The sequence below is a fragment of the Osmia lignaria genome, chromosome 15 (assembly GCF_051020975.1).
Source record: "Osmia lignaria lignaria isolate PbOS001 chromosome 15, iyOsmLign1, whole genome shotgun sequence".
Classification (NCBI taxonomy): domain Eukaryota; kingdom Metazoa; phylum Arthropoda; class Insecta; order Hymenoptera; family Megachilidae; genus Osmia; species Osmia lignaria.
Window position 1 is genome coordinate 6,873,226 of NC_135046.1, and position 18,976 is coordinate 6,892,201.

Genomic DNA, 18,976 nt, shown 5'->3' on the forward strand with positions numbered 1-18,976 from the left:
CCTATTACCGTGTTTACCGGTGAAACGTTTTACATAACTGAAAGTCCGCGTCGCATCGGCTTTCCGTCACTGTTCTTACCCATCGTTTCTCGATTCTTTTTCCGCTACCGAACGACAGAGTTCTAAGCCTTTCACGGCTCGATTTGTTTCCTTCTTCAGTGTTTGCAGAACTGATTCTCCTGACTTTTACCGTCGCAAGCGACGTAAATCTTCGGTCGAGGGGAAAAAATCGTACGGAACATTTTACTTTGCCTTTTATGGAAAAATTTAAAAGAAACAATTTTATCGTACGACGCGACGTACAACTTTATCGTACGTTCTCCATAGTAATGGATTATGAAATCGTGCACCTGATCGGCCATGCTCGACGCGATCGTCTCGGTGAAAAAGACGTCGCATGCGAAAAGGAGACTGCGAATTCGAAGGATATCGAGTTTGTATCTGGAAAGTAAGAGGTGCCAATGAGCTACCGGTTTCTCACGACTATACCATAACGGTCCTGCCGTAGTCGATATCAAAATACTTACTACATCACCATAAACAGTATGCCTTTGAGCAATACTGTTCACGGTGTACACGCACCAGCATATCGTTCGTAATCCTCGAACAAAACTCGATGCTGCAGGTGAAAAATCGTGCAACCGCAGCAGCAGGAGAGAAATATCGATCAAGATGGATCTGTTCGTTTCAAGACGCTTTCGAAAAGCTTTCGATGAGCAAAGAGATCTCGAGAGGGTTACGAGCTTCTTCCTTCGCGACGAAACAAGACGACTGAGACTTTCGATGGAGAATCATCGATTAAGAGGATCGGTTTCAATCGCTCGAAACAGTTTCGAACCGGAAGAGCGATTGGTTACGTGTTAATTTGCAACCTCATCAATTATTTTTCATATATTTTTGATTTTTTAATTGAATGGGAAAGAGAGGCGAGGAACATCCGCGAGGCAAATGAAACTGTAGACGTATACGATGATAGGAGACTGAAACGAAACGCGGAATGGCAAGTTTTAATAGTCACGGGAACAGTTTTCCGGAGTTTTCATTGTTCGGGGACTCGAACGATCCGTCAGACGTTCCGTTCCACCCGGAAACAGCCAATTTGCCGTATATTTCCTCTTTTTAACCATCGTTCCAAACATTTCCACCGAATGCTCGTTCCAAGTTTAAACCAGAAAACATCGGTCAAAACCAGTCTGCTTTTTAGCCATTGCTTTCGTGAATTTGTTACAAATCTTTTTCTTTGCGACCCTACAGCTTCCATTTACGATGAAAACCTATCGAGTCCAAGTTTTTCGAATGTAAAACTCACTAAGCAACCACTTCAAAGCGTTTTATCAAGAAAACTTTCGCGTGTTTTCCGTTGTCCTTTTAGGTATATATTCCTGCGGTCCTTGCAACAATGAATTTTCGGAGCAGCGAGCCGAACCGCGGTTTCCGCTTATCTCGCTACTTCTGGAAGGTCGAGAAGAAACGGAAGCCGTTGCGGCGATGTACGAGATCCTCTTAATTGTGTTAAGGTTCGTAACCAGAAGAGCCACTTCTAAGTAGCCCGTGGGCGGTTTAAGGTTTTCCCGATAAGCCTCCTTTTCTCTTCGTCTTCCATCTTCGTTATGTTCCGATCACGTGTGTTCACCTGCTCGTATTTGCGAGTATTTGAAAATTTATGTAATCTATTTATCAAGTTTTTAAACTGCGCAAAGGAAATTTCTAAGTTATAACTGTTGGATAATCATAATGTATGTAAGTAGAAAATTAGTTTCCTGTTTTATTGTATAATAGGACAGAAATTGGTTAATTATGCAACGTGGCGTTGCGTTTTATCGAAGAAACCGATATTAATTTCTGACCAAAACTGTGGCAGATTTTATCGCGGGCTGATCAGACGACGCAAAAGTTCGCCGAACGTTAATTGAAATTTCTCTAATTAACGCACGAGAAAGGTCTTTTAACGACATGGACTCTAAAGGAGTTGCTGGGTGTAACACGGTATTGATTGGAAACACTGATTGATTGAATACTTTATAAATCGTCCGAAAACTAATGAAGTTGATAGGACCGAGGAAGCAAACAAAGCTGAAGAAACTTGTATTATTATATCTATCTTTGGAAGAATGTACACGACAGTTTCAATTGAACGTGTTAATCGATCAATTTGCATTTTCCTATTCCACGAAACGAAGTATCAGATACTTGTAACTAACCCTTTGTGACTGTTGAGTGTGCCTGACATATCAATTCGTCTAAGTGATTTCCAATGAAACGTAGAAGACATGGGCTTAAGCAATTACTGTCGTATTAATACACTATGCTGAAAGATTTTTTACCAATCATCCACAACTATTGTACATAGTTTGTACAAAAAAGTTAACGTCCGAATTGATGAATCTTTACGACAGAACACATATTTTCATGTCTCCTCGAGGGAATCTTTCTCCAGGAAAAGTGGAAAGAACCTCTCGAAATAGTAGCTGGCGCGTGACATCGTCGATGCCATCGGAAAGACCACAGAGCCGATTCGAGAGCACGTTCGATACGTCGATAGACAAAAACGCGTGGTCTGCTGGCACGAATCGGACTCAACCTCGGATCCCTGGCCATACTTTCGATGCGGCAACGTGACGTTATTTATGACCACTGATCTTCGATCTACGAGCTACGTGAGGCAGCCTCCCGATACAACCAGAGAAGCTGAATTCGAAATCGGCCAAAGTCGTCCGATCGAATTAGCAAAAATTCTGAAGTTCCGTACGTGTAACCCCTATATACACGGCATTCGAATATATTCCGCTTCCGCAGCGGGAAAAATATTACCAGGGAAACGTGGAACGAGCTTTTGCGATTCGCGACTGAGAGACGCACGCACCTCGCCGAGGTTGACCCACATTTCGCGTAAAGCCTCGGCTCTCGAGCACCATCACCTGCTTCCTACGTCACGTGCTGCGGCAACCACCTTCGTATATTCGCGTGGAAATGGGGAAACCAGGGAAACGAAACGCGGTTTGCATCGGGTAGGCACGATTGTTCCGCATAGAAACTGCGAACCATTGAGAAAAAAATCCTGCACGGCTCAACTTAAGAGTGCTACTCGCGCTTTTCAACGACGCGACGCGACGTTTCTTGCTGCCGCGATCCGTGAAACGCGTGCCTCTTCGAGCGGCAAATCGAACGCGTTAATGAAGTTTGCAGAGATTGCCTAACGCGTTTCCCGCCATATCGGACACCCCTGACCGACATCGCAAATTTAATATAATCGAATAGTTGAAAGGAGAAAAATTGAAAATATTTCAAATAGCATCTAGAAATTGTACGTCTTCCGTTCCCGAGCAAGATATTTACTTGATAGAGTTATATTTCCCTTTCTTTTCTTTTTTTTTTCAAATTCATTTCTTTACGCTCCAATTTGCATATTATGCTATTTGTTCACAGAGCGTTCAAGGAGAGAGATTGCAGAAAAAATGGCATTCGAGTGTTGCTGTCAGAGTTCTCAGAAGTTTGTAACGCGATAGCAAGTTGTCGAAGTTGTAAGAATGATAGTCGTAATCCAATGCGTACTCGAAGACATTTAAACCGCAACGATTCTGTTTCGAACTATTTATTTTTTTTTCTCTCTTTTTTTAATAAAACTCATCATTTATTCTCTTTCACAATTGCTTTTTTATGTTTCATTTCTACCTCTCAATTGCAGCGGAGTTATTAATTGGTTCTGACCTTTCTTTGAAACGAAACCGTTTCGACGGTTATGAATTCATTCGCGTTTTCAAGTATTTTAAAATTAATAATTTACTTCAAAAATGGATGTCTGATGATTTACTTTGACCTTTCGTTTGCCGGCTGGTAATTTCAAACGATTAAGCGACGCCAAATGGCGACCTACATTTTTTTCTCGCTCATAATTTTCCGCCTACATTATTTCCTTCGTTTAATTCGAATTTCAACAAAGTTAATTCACAGTGTAAATTTCAAAGGGCTTCCAATACACGCAACAATATTCGATATAACTCGCTTAACTAACGCGCTTAAATAATTGATTTGATAGAATTTTGTCGGGAAAAAGAGAATAAAACTCGCCGTCGACTGTTATCAGCCAAAACCGGATGGATCTCATTGAAATACAAATTCCATCCGGATTTTCACGTCGATCTTTTTCGTCCATTGCCCCGCAAAAAGAAGATTCGATCGATTATGCATACAAATAGAAAGGAAGAATTATAGCGATATTGGCAATTTTTTGTCAGCCCTCATTCATAAATTACCACCGTGATTTAACGCATCAATTATCGCAAATAAATCAGAATTATAAACAGAAGCGCTCGTTATATTGCCAGATGAAACTGACGGGATCGTAAATCGAGTGGAAGGAAGATTATTACATTCGCGCATCAGATATTTTAATCCAATGATATCGAGCAGATGGTAAACAGGTTGGTACGCGAATTGACGAGCGAATCCCCTGATAGAAAGAATGTCATATTCCGGGCTGACACCATTTGTAGGTTAAAATTGTCCTAGTAAGGCATCTAATAAGAAGAGATACGTCTCGAACAATGGAAAAAAAACATCACGAACGATGTCGCCAACACAATACGAATAAGAAACGAACGCATGAGCAAGCGAACAGCATGGGTAAGAATAAATAACGAAGCGCGGCTATATGCACAATTTTAATACCATTAATATCCCCAGGATACCTGGGCCAAGCCGCTAACGAGATCGACGCGAGACGGTCCCATTAATTTTCTTGAAATACCGTCTCGAGCGTTGCGGAAAGGCTGTTATCGTGGGAGAACGCGAGAAATTAAAAAATCTGCTGAGATACTGATATAAAAAATTAAGACGGAAAGAAAGAAATAGAGAAAAAGAAGAGAGGAAAGAGGGTGCGCTTTGTGAGAATGGAGAATGGTCGCCGGTAAAAATGTGGATCTCCAAGGAAGTCGAGGCCAGGCACCGCAACAGAGACGCACGCTAATTGCAGTTAATTAGCTCGTTGACGTGGATTATGCATAATGAAGAAGATGCGCGATTGTGCAACCATGCAGAAACGAATCGAGGCCGTTGCACATATATCGTGCTTATTCATCCTCGAATCGTAAACATTTTCACACCTTTTCTTTTTAAATACTTAAGTTTAAATTAATGCTTATTTTAATACCTGACACACTAATTAAATTACAATTTGTTTAGTAAGTTGAAAATGTAGCGTAAGCCTTGGTTTTATATTTTTGAAATTTTATATCCTTGCGCAATTTGAAAATGGTACCACTATCGCCATCTAATGGTAAATGCTAAACCTAACGAAATCGAAAATGGTCATTTTTGATAAAATAAGACTTACTCAGTGATTCCTATGATCTTTTAAGACCAACGAACGATTTTACAGATTCCTTCTTAAACGGCCCCTCAGTACCACCCAATGATAAAATGGTAACCTACAATCACGACGGTTACCTACTATGATTTACCATTCAAAGTCCTACTGCTAGATGGCACTGGCAATACCTTCTGCAGCACGGTTTAAAAATCGATAACGTTGCATTATTTTCATTCGCTTCGGTTAGATGGCGCCTGCAGTACCATTTTTAAAGCGCGCCAGAATATGAAGTTAGAATAAACGGAAATAACGCCAGTTATAGGACTAAAAGTGTACGAGTTATACTAACGTGACACAGAAATACATTAAATTCTTAAGAATAAATAATTTAAAAGCAAGTACTTCATTAAACATAACGATTCAACGCCATAAATTCTTTAAAGTGTAAATGTAAAATCCCCCGATTTCTGCGAAGCTCTCAATCTTCGTTTTAACGGCTAACGCCAGGATAAAGCTAGCAAGAGAGGGTATAATATACGGTGCAAGAAGACGAACGAGTCGTGTAAAGACGTGGGCGGATTGTCTCGCCCCCGCAGCTCAAACAACACGCTCGAAGAAACCCCTTTGCTCCTCTCTCGAGCCTCGTCTTCGTCTTCTTCTTGCCCAGCCACCTCTCGAAAGCAATTCACCTTGCACCACGAGAAGTTTAGCTCGCAGACGCTTATTTGCGACAAAGACGAAGAAGAAGAAGAAGAAGAAGACAAAGCACGTGTACTGTGTCTTTCGCTCCTATCCAAGATTCAACGGGACATTAGAAGACGGAATAAATTGGGAAGGTCTCGTCCAGACGTGCTCGCCTCGTCATCCAGCACGTGCTCCTCTACCATTTACGAACCGGTTCTTTCGATTCAACCATCGAACCATCTTTCTTAACATCTTTCGGTTCAGCACGATCGATTCTTCACGAATTATCATCCAGAAATTAGATACCGAACAACGATTGGATGCAACGAGCTCCAATTTCGAATTTCCAATTTGAGAATTCGATACGAAAATTTATACAGAATTCCTATTCTGCTACAAAAAATAAAAATTTGATACCTCTTTTTTAATTTGAATGGCATTCGTTGAAACAAGAGATCACATGATTAAAAAGGCTCAAACACGAACGAAGAAGTCAAGTTTTGTTAACAAATCAGCCACTCTCACAATTGAATCACGACTATTGATGAAAAAGCATCGTTTTACACGGCAGCTTGATTGTCGAGCGCATTGAAAAGCTTCGTTGTTCCGGTCCAATTAACCTTCGTAGGTCACGTTTGGTCTTCGCCAATTTTCTAGTGAATCGAGCTTTCCACGTTTAAGTTGTTAATGGTACTGTAAACACCCATTATGAAATCGTGAACAGTGTGAACGATAATGAACCGTGACGTTCAAACGGTGCAGTGAAATACCTAATACGCATATTCAAATAATTATTCATTAAAAAATATGGAAATTATCCTGTAACAATTAACCATCAAAATTAACGAACACCAAAGTACAGACTATGCTAATAGACTCACAGTTTCACATTTTGAAATAATCTGAGCATCGCGCAAATAAAAGACCCTGACGTATGCTCTGTGCAAACAGCTAGTAGTCTCGTTGCAAAAAAAAGAGAATTTTTCCATTGGTGGGTAATGAAAAGTGAACCTTCGGTGAATGAATGAAGAGCAAACCAAGGGAGAACTACTCTCGAATCAGCGTTGAAGAGGAATCAAACCGTGTACATCGTTTCACGTTTAAAACTACAGTCTCTTCCATACGCGTTCTTTTAATTCTGACAATTAATTAATCTAACACCAACGCTCTATAACGCGTTTGTGTGTAATAACAACCATACCCTGATCGATTCTCGCAACTCGTCGCGGCCACAGGGCTTTATTCACGGAGTATTACGCAAAGTGTTATCGATTCGAAACACTGATACACTGTGTCGCGTGTGTACACGTAATATGTACTCGTACACACACATACGCGTACGCGCGATTCAGAGCCTCGGTGTATCCAATTAGAGCAATTTAGGCGAATGGAAAAAGGAAGGAATCGCGGACCCTCGCAATGTAATTTCCAACCGCGAACCGTCCCGCAAACGAAATTTGGGGACGAGATCCTCTCCCGTGTATAACCGTAGGCCCTTTTCTCGTCCCTTTTTTGCGAAAAATTCTCCGCTCGATTGGTTGATGCACGCGAAAATATTCCATCCAACTGGTACCGTGTACGGTCGAATTAACCGATGACCAGAGGCTAGAGAACTTTGCGAAATTGACGGTTGAATTTTTACAGAAGTTCGTCGACCAACTACCAACACCGTTGCACGAGTATTAACGCTTTCATTTCGGTTTTTGCCTGGCCGGATGATGTGAACGTTCGTTCAGCTCTTTTTACGGTCAGCTTCTGTGAGCTCGTTTTTCGACCAAGTTGGATGTAGAAAATATTCAATTAAACGTTACGCTGTGTTAAAGCGTGTACAAACGATAAACTGCCTTTTAACTTTTTTTCCCCCAGAATAGAATAGTCAGACAATGTGTTAGGTAATGGTACCTACTGACACAATGGGATAAAAAGAGCATGTGTTGAAATTTTGGATATGTTAAGTCATTCCAAAAGCATGTGCCGTTTTCTTATCCCTCCCCCTTTCCTTTTATAAAACTTGCTTTTCACGGATGTTATAAAATAATAATACAGTGGGGGACATAAGTATTGGCACAGTATGCGATTTCGAATACAAATATTTATAACTACCGAATATCTTCAAAATTAATAAAATAGAGAACATATTAGCTAATAAAAATGCGTTTTACATCTGGGCAAAAGTATTGACACACACTTGAAAGTTTTTATTCGCACGTACTATTTTACTAATACACTGTTGTTCACTTGTTGAAACAAGTGAATGATGTCCCGGTAGTCAGTCGAGCAGTTGATTTATTAAGGAATATTCAGAATAATCTTAAAAATGTCAAAGAAAGAAAAAGAAACTACACCGGAAGGAAGAAAAATTATATTGAACTTGTGTAAACAAGATAAATCTGCAGAAATTGAAGGAATACCTCAAAGAAGTCAATTTACAATTCGAAGTATCATTAAAAGATTTGCAAAAATATCGAAAACACTAAAAACAGCTCCCTACAGCCCGGATTTAAATCCAATTGAAAATATTTGGTACCAAATGGAGAAAAACATTCGAAAACATCATATTTCAATTAAATCGGAATGAAAACAAATAATCTTGGAAAAACAGACTAAAATCAACAATGAAGTAGCAAAGAAGTTGCTTCATTCGATGCCAAATAGATTCAAAGAGATAGTGAAACGGAAAGAACATGCTACGAAATGCTAAATTAGAATTTACCATAGAGTTATCCAAAACGTGCCAATACTTTTGTCCGTGACAAAATGCTAAAACAATACTAAGACATTCTAAATAAAAAACGATTCAAAAAACAAGTGGTATAAACAATTTTTTCAGTAGCTACAAATGTTTATATATGGAATCGCATACCGTGCCAATATTTATAGAGAGGTCACAAAGTAGACAAAAAAAAGTATATGCCAACTTTCTACCTACGGCAGAATGACAAAGCAGAACCTTTACGTAAATTGTAGTTTATTCCCCTTTTTCCTTAGATCGTTGATTACACAGCAGGCAGTGCAGCACGAAACAAAGAGATATTCTAGCCTTAGATAAGGCTTATCGTATTTCACCTCCGCAGATTACCCTGAATTCTTCGAAATCTCCCTCGACATCGAGAGTTAACGTTATACACGAGTTTCAGCGACACTGTTATTCCAATCGATGACGAGTCATCGTCTCGATTATTCGTCGTTCAAAGAGGATTCGCGGCGGGAGAATAAGCTATAAAATGGCAGACATTACGAATCTCGATTCGTGGTCTGAATTTTCATGGCGCCGAGAGAAATGACTATCAAACTTTTATAATATCGACACAGACCAGATGACTTTCGTTACAATTTCAAGTTTGATAAATTGAAGTTACATTTCTGTTGCGCTCAACTTGTTATTTGACTTCTGACTGTAATTCAAAAAATTGCCGATTGCATTTCCAAAGTTTCAACGGTGAAAGTTACATCTGTGTCATGGTTAACTTTTCATTTCATTTTTAATTAAATTTTGTCGAATTGGGAATTACATTTCGAAAGTTCGAAAGACCGCACAAATATGCTTATCTTTCCAACGTTTCAGGATACAACGTTGCTTCAACAACTCTTCAACAGTGTACGCAGAAATATAGTTAGTTTCTGGGTCTGTCGACGAAATTGCTCGACCTTTGAAAGAATCTTGTGAACGATGAGAAACGTATTGATCGGTCTCTGCTGACCCGCCTCGCCCAATTTCTGATCTATAAATCAGATTACGTATCGTGCACGCATGCCGCACCATGTAATTTGGCAACGAGAGGGAAATTTTGAAAACCATCTGCCATTAACCGTAGCCGAAATTAACCGCGTAAACGCGTTCCACCAACTCGATGAATCTTTGAGGAGGTCGCTAGAAACGATCTATGGAAGCTTGAAAAAAAAGCCTCGATGCTCTATCGGTGAAACGACTTTTCTCCAGGGGCATATGAATATTTAATACTCTCGCTGGTTTCAAGATAAATTTTCTCGGTTGAAAAAAGCCCGCTAGGAAAATAATACGATAGTTAACGGCATCAGCAATTCCATTGCGAATATTCTCGAGTGCATTCTCTTTTAGCGAATACACATTATGCTGCGAGATAAAATTGAAAAGTTTCAGTGAAGATGAAATTGAATGCCGGATGGATTCAACGTTCCACTCTGAAGGTAATTGAGAAATAAAAATGCTTCAAGTATATCGTTCAATTTTCATTTTCAAAGCCTCTCGGTTCATCTTTATTCCAATACTTTGCATTGCAATTTCGTAGATTTGTTTTCATTCCGCATAATGTTTATTCATGCGATTCAAGAAAATTGGTAGCTACGAGTGGAAAAAATTTTCGAGCGCACTTAAAACGTTTAGAGTTAATCTATATTCCAATTCTTTGCATTGCAGTTTTGTTGATTCCGCATAATGTATATTCATGCAATTTAAAAAAAAAAAAAAAAAAAAAATTGATAGCTGAGAGGGAAAAAATTGTAAGGTATCTTTAAAACTTTTTTTATCAAATAAAAAACGTATAGTTCAAAAGAAAGTTTTAATTATTTTAACCAGCTATCGCTTCTTTGAACCGATCAATCTATTGCTTGAAGTATCGATAAAATTGCCCTTATTTGCGCCACGATTTTACAGGGTAAGTTCGAGTTAACCTGACCCAATCACCGTACACGTAACTCAATCAATATCCGAAAGAGCTCTTCTAAATCGTTGGATTTCTCGACAGCCGCCATTAACAGTTTCGAGCATCAGTACGCAGAATCGTGCGGCCTAATCTTAATTAACATCAGCTTCGTTACACATTGACTAGGATATTTATCTATAAGGTACTCGCACTAAATCGTGTGGAACAACAAAAATTTATTAAATCACAGAAGACTCTAATTTTCGTCAATTCACACGATTCGATCAATAGAGTAAGTTTTGAATAAATAAAAAATAAAACGTATGTGTTAAAACTTGGAACGAAAATCTTGAATCCTTGCCAATTCATGCGAACTCACGTCGAGAGCGAAGAGTCTGTCTTAAAATTTACATCATATTCTCATATTTTGGATATGAAAAATAAAGAATTCCTTCTCTCAGTGAAACTTAATTAAGATCTCCTAAAACTTTCATTTAACCTCCACGATCCTATCAAACGCCTACGATCACAATTTGCAGCCTTAACAGACCGATGCGACAAAGATATGCGAACAGTCGTATGATAATGAACTTGTCTAGAATTCCATCGCGATGATGTATCAAGCATGAAACTACGGGATCGCGTTTCCCGCGCTAAATCGCTCCAAACTATTCGGTAATGCAAGTTCGAAAGAAGCTCGATTATTTCCCAGAAATAGACAGGGGAGATCGTTTCAATGGCACGTTGCAATTTCATGTGATTAAGCGTTAACCCAAATCTGACCCAGGTTACACAGTTTCCATATGGAATTCCAAGCGAATCGATCATTTCAAACCGCGCCTTGTTCCCACCGGACAAAGATTCGTGTGGTACGCGTAACGAGATTGCATAACTAGATAACTTCCACGTGTTCAAGGATACCGAACGAACAAATTCAACGATCACGCGTTTCCGGCATCAAAAATCGCCGCTCCGTTTCGATTCGTCTCTGGGCATCGATTCGTAACAGGGGCGTGGTTCAACTGCCTGGATACGTTGTTCATTAACTTCGTTAAATCGGGAATTCGGCTTGCCTCGTTATCGCGCCATTCTGTTCCCTTTTGTACCCCTTACGTGCGTTAATTGAAACGGGGAAAAAAATCCTACCGACTTTTCGAGTGGCGCTTCGTTATGTTTAATGATGATTACAAATCTGACGACCTTTCGAACGGATCTTTTTTTTCTTTTTTTGCCACACGTCTGACAAATGAATTAGATACTCACATACGCTCTATTCAGGTCATCAGATAGGTTGTTAGCAAAGATTTGTAGGTCATTAGAAGGGATACTCACCTGAAACAGAAAGAAGAAGGTTAATTAGTAATTATTCTAAGCGTGGATGACTGATGTTAGAAATTTAATTAACTAATTATCAAAAGAAAATTTGAAGTAGTATTAAAAATTAAATGATAATGCACTGCAACGAGGATGTTTTTAATTAATTCTAATAAATGGATCAATTCATCTCACAAAGCAAACAGCCTGAACAATCCACTTATTAAACGAATCGTTTGTAATATTCAATGATCCATATTCAAATCTTAATCCGCTGATCTGATGGACCAATTTTCTATGAAATATTCTTAACAACGTTCACCGGTCGAGGGAAGCTTTTATCAGATTGGATGTCTCGTGTAGAAATAAAGTAATCCATCCGCGCAAACGATCCTCTCTGATTATTTCGAACGGCGGAAATATCTGGGTCATCCTCTAATTTTGTTTTATCATTCGACTGATGAAATATTGCGTTGCGCTCGATTGCTCGCGAATTCACGAAAGACGTTTTCGTAATCAATTATACAGTCGATGGGATCTTGCTGATACGAAGATCGATCTCGAGTTTGGACAAAAGCATCGAGAGGATTATTCACCGTCACGCGAACGGTGTCGGTGGTCGATACACCGTGTTGTCCGGAAATTAGTCATTATCGCATCGAGACTATCTTTATATTAAATTAATGTCATATCGACAAAGCTAATATCGCTTATTACTCATATCACATAAGAGGTGCTACAAACGAATTGCAAATTCATTTTGTAATGTCCTCTCTAACATGACGGTCCGCTTTGGTTTTCTATTTTCATAAAATTGAGAAATATGAGATAAAAGCATTTGAGAATTTAAATTGGTTTTCTATTAAAGTACCCATAGAAAAATTAACAAAGAGATACTGAATTTTAGCAATAATGAACCACAAAAGCTTTCATTATGTACGTTGACCTCGACAAAAGACAGTTATATTAAAATCCTAAGAGCCAAGAATAAAGCGCCAACTTTATACAATAATTAAGAAACTACATTTATTCGCTCAATCTTTTATAAATCAATGGAATGGAACATTCAAATTATCGAACTAATGTTGAATGCAGATTGAATGATCGACCATGATCGACCATCAAACTCGTATCAAAGGGGTTAATTACAGCACGAACGATTGGATTAACACCGATCAAACTCGTACGCAATCGATTGGATTACGGTAAGCGACAAAGGACACGGAATTTTCACTCTAAAGATACCGGCGTGCAACAAGCTTTGTAAATCGAGTCTTGCGTTTCCAAGGCCGGTGTTAAGGTCGCGTCTTTAATTAGCTCAACTCGTCGGGCGTGGCTTAAAAATAATTAACGTGATTCCGTCCAAACGACTACGCTTTTTTCCCTCTCTCTCTTCATTTAGTTTAGTAGTTAATCCCTGAGCATCGCAGGAGGGAATTAAAGCTGACCGTTGTGTCAGCTTCGAGGTGTGGTTCAACGATAAGCAAACGTGTGGGGATGATAATCGCGATTATTCGAGCGGATTCTTCGAAAAACTCTGCGACGATTTATCAGGCCATTCAGCACATTCAAGGACTGATTGAACCCTTTCGTCCCCAGGGGTAGACGATTACCCTCGAAATCTCTGATTCGACACCAGAGTAGCTGAAGTACGTCTTATTTTCTGATCTGATAAAATTCATATTCAAGGATAAAAGGATTAATGGATACAGCAAGGACGAGAAAATTTAACTGGAATATTTCATTCGAGATTAACTGGAAGCAAGTTCAGTGAAAGATCGCACACGTAAGTAGTAAAATCCAAGCTTGGGGAGACTTTGCAGACAATTCGCCAGTGTTTGCGTTTCGACGAGAGTTCGCGAGGAAAATTCATGGGATGTCCTCTGCGTTAATCACTGCAGAGGTTTCGTTGGTTCTCGACTGACGCCAAGGTGGTCCAATTATCACGAAATTCAAAGACAAAAAGATTGTACAGATTTTCAACGAGAGTATATACTCGTTCAAAGTAATTATCGCTGCTTTTCTATAATTTATGATACCAATGAAGCGCACTTAACGCAAAGTTAATATCTTGAAAAATTCTACCGGTATGATGTAGTCGACTGCAAAGCAAACATGGCTAAAATAACCAGCAAAGATAACATACTCTGACACCGTGAACAGTCATGCCGCTTGGTTTCACTCAAAACGATAAAGAAGAGACATTTTAACTTTTGTTCCTTTGCCAGGAACGACGATAAAACTTTACGACCAGGCACGTGTAATTATTTTACTCGACAGTTATAATGCAATTTATTGCAACGATCGCAACAAGTTCCTGAAATAATTAGGGAACAGGTTCTCGGTAATTCGAAAGAATGCGCTTATAATGACATTTTCACGGCCAATGTCGCGTATTTTTTATCTTATCATCTTTTAAACAATTTATATATCAATCACAATTTTAGACACAGAAAATAACATGAAGGATAATAAAATATAAATTTAAATATCAAAATTACGAATTCGTGGCACCAGTAGCTGAAGTGTTAACGAATACATTCGTGATCGCTGACCTATGGATCTTGCATCATTTCAGTAATTTCTGTTTGTAAAATGTAATGCAGTGGGAAAATCTCGGTTATAACTTGTATGCCAAAGTGTTTGAAATTAACATAAAAGATTGAATACCGTACGATACTTTATTTGAAACATTCTAAGAACACGTGCGTGGTGTTACAAAAGTTGGAGGCCCCAATTTTCCCCGCAAACTTGTTCATTTTCAACCGAACCTTTTCAATTTAGTTCTCAACTTTTCCACCTCTATAATTATAACGTTCCAGAGAGTCCTCTGTTCTCTGGAACGAGTCACAGCTGAACGATTCATTCGCGAAAAATGAAAAGACCGCGGGTTCGTTTCCACCTTTCTCGCGTTACGTAAACGAAACGAACGTTGCGCACCTCGCCCGCATTATCTGTAATCACGCCAGCTTACAGGTTAACACCGCGTTATCCGTCGATTGCATTCAACAGTTTCAAAATATCGCAATTAATTCTATTGGAATCGAACGGCATTTCTCGCGTTCCTTGCAATCGAATTTTCACGGTACCAAGAAAAGTTTACGAACGACCTCGCGCTGATTACTTTCGCAAAGTCCGAGGTTTTACGCGAATTCCCGACGTTCTACCTTTGTACAATATTTCTATCGAGCCTTTTGACGGTATAAAAAAAAAAGAGAGAGAAATTATTATTCGAAAGCGGTAGCTGTTTATCGCGGAAAAAGCAAGATGGAAAATTCTATGCTGCTATGACGCGTGAAACGCGATACAGCAACGTGCCATGAAGTTTTACATTAGTGTTTGCTTTCTTGTCGATTCCGCCTGTCGATACGTCGAACAGGAGCGAACAGAAGCGCTCCGACGATAATTAGCAAAAAGAGTGTTGCGAAAAGGCTGCTGTTCCGAGATTAGAAACGTTACAACCGTCAGGTGTTATTTAAGAGGAATAACTTTCGATATGGAGATAATATTCGAATAACTTTCATAGAAATTTGCGTTCGTCGATTAAGTCTTCCTTAAATTACAACTTTGTTTTGTGCAAAAGAAAACACATCGGAGATTTGGAACGGCGAAGAGAGATTGCCGCGTGGCGTCCCATTAAACAAGATTGTAGGTTTCTAGATCAACACCGTTGGAATATTAACCCGGGCCACGACGGGAGCTATTAAAAACGGTCAGATTGTCCTAGTACGATAAGTAACCTAACTGTACGATCAGAGGAGTACGAAGAAAGTGCCGGGGAAATGACACCATGAAGGACTGTCAAGTTGGTAAAAGGATTGGCGAGAATATTTGCGGTGACAGTAGGTAATTATCAATCTTGATAAGCACGAACGGTAACATCAGGAACAAATGTTGTAACGAAAGCCATAATAGGCAGGCGAAGTCGACGATGAATACAAACGATAATGTCTAACGACTACTAGAATATTTGACTGGCACGTCCGCGGGGTAATTTATAACGCTGAAAGTAGTTTAGGGGATCGTCTGGTGGAACTTGAGTTTGGCACGCGAGAAAATGATTAGCTTAAGGCTTAAGGAATGTGTAACATTTCTTTCACCTGTGTTGAGTGATATGTCTTTGATAGGAGTTTGCTAAAACTTACTTCGTTTCGAGTAGGTACCTATTTAGGTGACACGCTCAATTTCGCTATTAGGGCAACTCGAAAATAATACAATAAAAGAACTTGTAAATGAAAGAAAGAATTTTATATTTTTCAGTTGAACGTGTCGTTCCAAGAAAACCTTAGCCAATGAAGAGAAAATTATCGCGCGAACGTGATTATACGAAAATGGACGAAAATATTTGAATGGCGGTGTGTTTCTACTCGGAAGTGTATTTGTTCTTGACACGATTTAGACAATGCACTGAAACAGGAAAGACTAATGTTTTGAGTTGGTCGAGGAACACTTGTCACAACTAAAACGCAAAACTTGGTTTGTTTTAACGAACTCTAGTGTGCTTTTCGCGTGAAAGAGGATTGTATAATACGAATCAGCGCATTCTGACGCATCTTGTACGTTTTATTTTAACGCCCGTCTGTTTAATACTGCATGGTTCATTGTTTAAGCTGAATCCAACTGGATGAATCACACGAATGGGAATTAAACATCAAGGATAAGAGAAATATTGTATAATACGTACGCCGCTTAACACATTGAATAACTAACCGAGTCTTAATGCCTGCGCATTATAATAATTTATAGGATCAATATAGTGTGATCATAAATAGAACGCAATAAGACGGATTTTGTCGAATTTTCTTATCAATTTTCAATCTTTATCGAACCAACTACTACCGTGATCTTTCTTAACAAAAGGGTTAACCACCTTTATTCCTCGCACAAACAATTCCACGAAATAGGCTATGGAAGACTACATCCAGATCTTAACGACGCGACAGTTGAAATTCCAAGTGGAATTCCTGACGTCTGACCAGCGGCAAAAAGCGGTCCCATCATTGCGGACGACAGTGACCTAGTGTAAAAGAGTAGTAACTCACATAGCCAGACGTTGCCACGAGGCGCGGTGTGGAGCAGATTCAAGTGCAAGTTGAAGTCGAGACCGGCCAGGTCTTGTCGCAGGTGAGTGCTGTCCATGATCAGTGCCCGCTCTGGCAAGAGGAACAGGTGATCGCTCCCTTCCGCGGGCCCCAGGGTTCGCGGTACACCGAGCCCAAGAGGCCCAGAACGGGCTGTCAACATTCTACCACCACGATTGCCGAAAATCGCGTTGTCGCGCGACCGCGCATCATCCGACCCGATTCCCGACACGCTGACCGTCGGAGTTTCCTCTCTCGAGCAACTGATCGAGCGGTTACCACCCTCTTTGCCCTTTGATTTTTAATCTCTCAATCTCTTTGAGCTTCAAACTGACTGGTAAATCCAAATGTGTAGTTGAGTCGTTTTCAGATTCTTCCTGGTTCGTGTTGGAATTGCGAAGCGAAGTAAAATCCGCTTTAACGCGCCAGTACTCGTGGATAGCAGCTCCGAATTCTTGATTCACCGTTTGTACACGTACAGGTAAGACGTTCTGCTTTCGAAGTTCATCGACGATTCGCCTCGTAAATATTTACTCTGGAACGAGGCGGAATTCGTGGCAAGAGGAAGAATCTACGAAGCGAGGTAAAGCACGAGCGGCGTGCTTATTCGATCGACCGTACCGCTGTGTTCCTCTTCTCTTTCATCGCGTCCGGCGCGCGCGCTGCTTCGCGGTCCAATTAATCTGCTTCTAATTACCGCAAACGCTTTTGTCGATCGTTAATCGCGGGACGTTCGCGTTCGTCTGGCTAGCGATTCTGATGCGTGGACTCGGCCTTCTCTTATCTGAATGTTTCGGTTGTTGAGCGACGACAGAAGGAGCGCATTGTACGCGCGTCGCGTATCTTCGATCGTCGAGACGAGAGGAGACGGAGACGAGTACTCTGGCGATCTCGTGAGTCACTCGGTCAGTCAACTCTATGGAGCGAGGAGGCGAGAGGAACGCGGCGTATCGTCCACGCGGGCTAACACGAATTGACCGCGCGGACGAGTGGCCTCGTTGAATTCGTTTAAAGGCGGCTTTGCTTCGTTAACAGAAGTCCCGAAGTAGCTGGGAACTCGACACACTTGCCAAATCGAACGCACGACCTGATCGCGTGCCGTCTCCTCCTGTTTGCCAACAGACCGTTTGTTTTCCTATTCACCGATCTCTCTATCGTTCGATCTTTGATGATTAATTAAACGGCACTGCGCTTTCGGGAAGCGCACAGAGTTCGACTTTGACGAGCACGTGCCCCGGAAGGGGAGGTCGCCAGTCACGCACTACGCGAATCGATCGAGCTTCGACGTCGACGACAATCGTGGCAACTTTCGCGAGACAGAATCGATTAATTGCGTCGACAGAGTAAAGAAACGCGAGACGCGATTGGCTGTCAAACCGAACAGCTGGTTGACAACCGGGAATGACTCGTGGTGACGCGTTGGTACGGAGCGCAACACGATCCTACGCGCGTGGCGGTCAGCGTTCGACTGAATAACGCGGCGGTACAGCGCGCTCGCGAGACCCACCGAGGGGTGTCGGAAATTGCCGAACACATGGAGACACGACTCACTCGACGTATACGCTCCGATTTTTCATTTGTTTCGAGCACGGATACCCGAGGAGAAGGGATCTTTGCTAAATCCAACGAGCTTCGATTGACATTCACCCCTCCGAGTCGAGTCATAATTTCCCGGATTCACCCGCACCCTCTTGGTGCCGATCGAAAAACCGACAAGGAGAAAAGGGTGCTCTTAGTGGAACAGAATGCAATTGTTCCAATATTTTTATTACGCCCCTTTTTATTTATTTATTACTGACGCGTTCAATTTACCGCATCGCCTTCAATATGCTTTCAATATACAATTACCTTGTATCGATGTTAAAACTGGAATTATTTATACTCAATCTAGATCGAGTACATGGTTGAAGAATTTAACAGTACCATAAAAAAATGTTATTAAAACGTAGTTCTATACACGAACCGAA

The 18,976-nt window shown here is 40.5% G+C and overlaps 1 protein-coding gene across 16 annotated transcripts in view; it reads right to left on the minus strand.

The window, feature by feature from the left end:
• LOC117600531 (uncharacterized) overlaps nt 1-18,976 on the minus strand; it is a 129,196-nt gene that overhangs the window by 65,723 nt on the left and 44,497 nt on the right. For 3 of the 16 annotated variants that reach the window (XM_034316107.2, XM_034316113.2, XM_034316105.2), the window contains exon 1: nt 16,971-18,458. The exons of 10 other annotated variants lie outside the window; for them this stretch is intronic. In XM_034316107.2, the coding sequence (XP_034171998.2) occupies nt 16,971-17,172 (202 nt within the window). In that variant the 5' untranslated portion in view covers nt 17,173-18,458. Of the gene's footprint in view, nt 1-16,970; nt 18,459-18,976 lie in introns of those variants that run through there. 3 more of the 16 variants (XM_034316118.2, XM_034316112.2, XM_034316108.2) reach the window with 1 other exon arrangement.